This window comes from Bison bison, unplaced genomic scaffold (genome assembly GCF_000754665.1).
Source record: "Bison bison bison isolate TAMUID 2011002044 unplaced genomic scaffold, Bison_UMD1.0 scf7180017833525, whole genome shotgun sequence".
NCBI lineage: Eukaryota > Metazoa > Chordata > Mammalia > Artiodactyla > Bovidae > Bison > Bison bison.
In genome coordinates this window covers 3,523-9,864 of record NW_011472013.1, presented here as the reverse complement: position 1 = coordinate 9,864, position 6,342 = coordinate 3,523, and the positions used below count along the sequence as shown (strand labels likewise).

Sequence of the window (6,342 nt, the reverse complement as noted above, 5' to 3'; positions counted from 1 at the left end):
TGTTTACTGGATCTTGATTTTTATTAAAAGTTATAAAAAAATATGTGGGGAACAATGGAGGAATGCTGAATATGGATGAATAACATACTATTAGGGAATGACTGTCAATTTCACCACATGAGAGAACATCTTACTTATTGGAGATTTATAACTGCTTGTTACATAGGAAAATATATTTATTTATTAGAGATGTACTGGAACATAACTGGAGCTGAAGTGTCATGAACCTATATAGCCAGTATATGTAAGTGAAAGTGAAAGTGAAGTCGCTCAGTCGTGATCGACTCTTTGCGACCCCATGGACTGTAGCCTATCAGGCTCCTCCGTCCATGGGATTTTCCAGGCAAGAGTGCTGGAGTGGATTGCCATTTCCTTCTCCAGGGGATCCTCCCGACCCAGGGATCAAACCCAGGTCTCCCACATTGCAGATGCTTTACCATCTGAGCCACCAGGGACTTGTATATGTAAATTGGCAAATTTGGAAAAATGTTCCTAAGTACCCAATTCAGATGGTGGGAACAAAAGGTATTCATTTTTTCCACTTTTAAGTAAATTGAAATTTTTCATACAATGAGATAAAAAGAAGTCATCAGGTAATTTTTATACCAACAATAGATTATTATTCCTGTGCTTTCTGTTTATCTCATTTTAGCCTCAAAATTCTGTTCACCAAGAGGGATACTACCCTATTTTACAATAAGGAAATACTGAGAGATAAAGATTGTATGGAAGACCTGGTTAATTATGAACTCATAAGAAGCAATAAAGGAGTCATGCTTCATGAAACAGATGAACCAGGAAACTTGGGTTCAAGTTCCAAACCCCAGTACTCGATCGTTCAATGTCTGAGTTTCAGTCTCATCAAATGCAAAAAATGAACAGAAACATATGTCATAGGCATGTCCTAAGTTTCACTGACAATCAGTCAGGTAATATACCTGAATGCACTTTGAAAAATGTAGAGTACATATAAATTACATGATTTTACGACAACAAAGCATCAACTGATGAGTATGCTGGAATGTTGATCTTCTCCCCCAGGTGAAAAAACCTCTCAATCCATTTCTTAACAATGGGTTTCCCCCATTCCTACAATGGGAGCATCAACTGAGCCTAAATAAGCCTGGCATACCACTCCAGGGATAGAAGAACGAATGAACAGAGTGCATACCTCCAGTTTGTGGATGCTCCTACTATCTCCCGCAACTTATCTCGAACTGAAACAAAAATAAAGAGTCATTCCATGAAACTAAGAATGTGAGAATTGGATTACGGTAATGAGCTCCAGAAGTCCAAAAAGTGAGTCATGCATTCAAAATCTTCAAAGAGCTATGAATTTCCATTTAATGCCATAAACAAACAGCTCAGGGAAGGGATCAGGCCTCTGCGTCCCCAAAACTTGAAACAATTACTGTTTCCTTAGTGCTGCTGCTGCTGCTAAGTCACTTCAGTCGTGTCCGACTCTGTGCGACCCTATGGACAGCAGCCCACCAGGCTCCTCTGTCCACGGGATTCTCTAGGCAAGAATACTGGAGTGGGTTGCCATTTCCTTCTCCTTTAGTGCAGAAAAGAATATCCTGTGTCAATCACTGGGATTTTTTGGGCTGGCCAAAAAGTTTGGGTTTTGCATAAAATGATACAGAAAAAAACTTTTTTCCTTATAAATAAGCAGAAAAGGGTAACTCCAATTATTCATCAGATGACGCTGTGTATCAGCTTCAGTTGGAGTCCCTTTATGATGAAGACATTATGAACAGAATCCCAGCCTATCTTCTTATAGGCAGTAGGACTTTTATCAAAATTTGAGTCTCACTCTAATTGATTTCTCATACATTTATATTACCCTAAATGTTAGAAAAATTGAGGCAAGGAAAATGAAGCAATAAAGGAAAGGCAAAGAAAGCAATTTAAGTTTAGTTAATGCCCATTGCCCCAAATTGCAAGAATAAATTATTGCAAAAAAAATTTAAGCACTTAAAAAAAGAGTTGATACCAATTACCACACACACATCGTGATTCACATGTATAGGTGAATATGCTATATGGATAAAGGGGAAATAAATTAAGATTAAACAGTAGTTAGTCAACATTAAAAAACAAATCTATAGGATTTTAAATAATGTTTTGAGTTCATGCATTGTTATCTAGCATTTTAAATATACATTCCGGTTACAGAAAATTACCTACAGCAATCCTTGTTCCTTCAAAAACTAAGTGATCAAAACCAAATATGGTTAGATGAACATGCATTTTACTTTTCATGAAAAAGTGGTTGATTTTTCTATCAAACAATTGTTATAGCAAATTTCTTGGTGGTCCAGTGGTTAGAACTTTGTACTTTCATTGCTGGGGCCTGAGTTCAATCTCTGGTCAGGCGACTAAGATCCCGCAAGCCACACAGTGTGGCCAAAAAAACCCAACTGTTATATACCATAAATTAGGTCCAAACTCTAATTACAATTAAACCATAGAGTACTGTGCCAAAAATATCCATGAGTAAATTAGTCTTATTTCTGACTTTTTTTTCCTCCCAAGTCCTTTAAATAAAAGAATGGACAGAAAGTATCCCAAATAGTATACAGATTACTGATGCTCAGTGATAAAAAATGATTATTATTAGTTTATAATGAGTTTAAGAAGAGAGGCAGCTGCTGAGGGCCAAGAAAACAAAGCAAATTTTAAAATTTGTATATATATATATACACATATATATATTTGGATCCTTTAAAGAAGCCATAATTTTCATTATAATGAATATTCCTACACTGACACAGACATCCATAGTTTGCATATCGTATTAGTAACTGAAACTAACTTCGATTAACCATAGATTAATAGGATACCTCTAACAAAACTACAGACTAGGAGTCTTTAGTTGGTACAACGGAAGGGCCTGTCTCTTGCTCATGAATTACATCTTTTTTCCATGCCTTCACAGTACCTACACAGAGGATGTAAAAATCATTTAACTAAAAGCTCAGTCCCTAAGGCTTGCAGGAACCAAAGGTCAAGTTCTGAATGTGATTTCTATCCAAAGCTATCCTGGTCATTTTATAAATGAGAATCTTATGAAAAAGCAACCTTTACTATGCATCATTTGCCCTAACTGTCTATCTACATGCCTCTCAAATAAAACAGGGTTTTGTTTTTTTTTTCCCTATATGGGCCTAAAAGGTAAGTACTCATGCTTGCCTTCACGGATGTGGAAGACATTCTCCGGGTTCTGAGATTCTTGAGTCAGTCCTCTGCTGGGAGCAAGCAGCCCCTTGCTCAGGGTACAAAGCCTATAAAACAAGAAGAACACACTTAGAGAAGGTTCCATGGCTTCTTTCCTCACAATCCCAAAGACCTGTGCCTCCTCTGGAGCACTTTGCCATTGCACACTCTTAGTAAATACTGTCTTTACAGTGTCTGCACTAGTTTCTCAAGTGTATGCATATTTGCTTATGAGGCTACACCATAAACCATCTCTCCAGTGAGAGTAAATTAGGTTAACAATCTACAAAATAAATAAATAAAAGATATCAACCAGGTTTCATGGTTCTAACTTATTACCTTCAGAAGCCCAGAATCTATCCGGTAAACAGCTGAGTAAACGAAGAATATTTATTTTGTTATTGTCATACCATACTTCCTCAATAAATAAACTAAACCCAATTAAAAGTCAATCAGCTTTGAAAACAGAATGAACCCTTTCCAGGGTTACTCAAAGAGAGTATTTAATGTACTTAGGCAGAAATTTCCTACTCCCCAATGGAATAAAATCCAAGGTATTCACCCAAATATGCTTAACCTGTTCCCCCAAAACAAGCTGTTTAACTTGATTTTGGCTAGTACATAAGTTTTGACTCCTAACCACACACTCTGCTATCAGGGATAACACACACACAGTATCAGGGACTGACAGACTGATCTGTTGAGAGCCCAGTGGACTAAGGCAAGGCACTGAAAACGTCAAGAACCCCAGATATTGCTATTAATTCCAGCTCAAGTGACTAGTAAATTCTTACTACCTAATGGCACCCCACTCCAGTACTCTTGCCTGGAAAATCCCAGGGACGGAGGAGCCTGGTGGGCTGCCGTCTATGGGGTCGCACAGAGTCGGACATGACTGAAGTGACTTAGCAGCAGCAACGCCAGGTTCAGTAACAACTAACTTATTTTCTTTAGAGTCCAAATTTACTATAGATTTCTCTTCTGAATTACAGCATTCACAAAGGGTCTCTGACTAAAAATATCTGGTAAAATCTCCATGTAGTTTTCAGTCATGTGCTACTAGAACAAATCCTGGTCCTTTCACCAAGTCAACTACTCTAACTGCAAAGAATACAGAAAGGAGCACATGCTCAGTGGCTAAATTAACTCCTTAGCCAGCCAGACATCACACTGTCTCTGATATGCTCCCTGCTCATCCACTAAGACCAGAATGCTTCCTAAAGGGTTCAGGTTTTGGTTTTGTGTTTATTCTCCAATTACACAGCTAACAAGACTCTATCTTACACAGTTTTGGTTTATCTTTTCCCAATAAATTTTCCATTTCTGTATTTTTATATGTGGATTAATATTTCAATCTTCTTATTCTTGACCTTCTAATTTGCGTTTTCTCAGAACATGAGCTGAACTTTTTCACTATTTCACTTTCTGTATACTCTGTAGGTTCAAATCCCTCACTGAAGGAAATAGAGCATGTGGTCTCAGAAACTACTATTCTGCAACTGAATATATTGGGTTTTAAAAAGCACACTGGAAAAAGCTAAAAATCTTCCATTGCCACTATTAGCTGGAAGAGCAAAAAACCATGCCCTCAATACATTAACTGGGAATAATAATAGATGGAGTAGATGATCACAATATAAGAAACGAGATCTGACTCTGAGTGGGTAAATACTTCAAATACTAATCACGAACTAACAGGAGCTATACAACTCATCTCACATATTTGGGTAAATACACATTTATACAAGCATTCTGTCTTGTTCCTTAAGAAGCAGCATTTTCTGCAGACTGAGGAAAACTATCTCATTCTGCCTGAGTGAAGAGCAGTGTAGTATACAGAGGTTAAGAGCCTGACCATGCTGCTTGTTAGCTGAGTGACCCTGAGCAAGTTACCTAACCTCTCTGAGCTTTAGTTTCCTCATATGTAAAACAGAGAAGTTAACACACGTTAACCTGGGAGGAGCATGCCTACTACATTGACAAGTCCTCAAAGAAACATGAGCTATTCCAGAAAGGCATGCTTCTTCAGAGTCTCCCCTAAAGGTCAAAAATGACCAGAAGTTTGGGAATAAGCCAGGCACTATAATGGACCATCTCTGAATAGAGTATCAAATGGAGATAGTAAAGAAAGGAGTTGATAAATACAGAGAAACACTTGGGTCAATTTATTTGGAAAACTGTGGTCCTGGTCCTGCAACCCTGCTCTTTGCACACTGCCATAAAAAATGTGGAAATACATCCCTGTAGCACAACGAAGGCCTAATGTGAATGCTCTTTCTAAAAATCATTGATTATACTAATCGTGTATCAGTATAACAAATTTCTATTCTCCAGTGAATATTCAGTGTATTGTAACTTTTCACTACAATTTCATGTTGTCCCTACTGATAATCTGATGAAACCTGTGGCCCCTCATGCCTAGTAGCTGGGGTGGGGGGATATATTTTATTGATATACACAATGATATATATTATTTCAGATGGTTCACAGACCACTCCCTTTTGACACCCCCATGGGCCCCTAGACTTAAAATACTGTGATTCAGATCAACCTCCTTGTCCAAGTGGCCCAATCAAAGCCACTCCCCCACCTGGCCTTAAGGGTCTTGCTGTTCAGTAAAAGTATAATTCAATCAGCACCAAGGGACCTAGTCACACAGTTCTGAGGTGCTGAGACGCCGGAAGGTACCCTGCAATCTCTACCCACATTACAACACACTCAAGTCAGAGTCCAAGTCTGTCAAGCACTTAACCATAAACATGCTCTGCAAAGAAGCATAGAGGGTGATAAAAGTAATATGCACTCCTAAACTCTAGCCTTCTGACAAAAGGCTAACTCCACACTACACCCCAGACGAGCAAAGAAAAAGGAATGTCAGGGAACACCCAACTTCCTCACTTCAAGTGTCGCTTCACTTTTATCATCAAACTACGGCCAGAAGACGCGCAGGCGGGAGGTGCAGTGCAGAGGCTGGCGGGGTCACGGTACGTTAGTGTCTTTCCCTACCCGACCCTATTTTCTGCCCATAAGCCCCCGGCATTAGTTCCGCCTGCTGCGGCCCGCTCCTTCCGCCCGGGCCCGCTAGCAGCGCCGAGGCAGGGAGTGGGCGCCCCTGGGTCCGCGCCC

General features: G+C 39.3%; 1 protein-coding gene across 1 annotated transcript in view; it reads right to left on the bottom strand.

Moving 5' to 3' along the window:
• Window positions 1–6,331, bottom strand: part of ACOT9 (acyl-CoA thioesterase 9) — a 29,225-nt gene extending 22,894 nt beyond the window's left edge. Inside the window, exons 1-2 of the mRNA XM_010832548.1 lie at window positions 3,193–6,331; window positions 1,172–1,217 (exon numbers count right to left, since the gene is read on the bottom strand). Of these exons, the coding sequence (XP_010830850.1) occupies window positions 1,172–1,217; window positions 3,193–3,322 (176 nt within the window). The 5' untranslated portion in view covers window positions 3,323–6,331. The remainder of the gene's footprint in view (window positions 1–1,171; window positions 1,218–3,192) is intronic.
• Window positions 6,332–6,342: the final 11 nt, after the last annotated feature.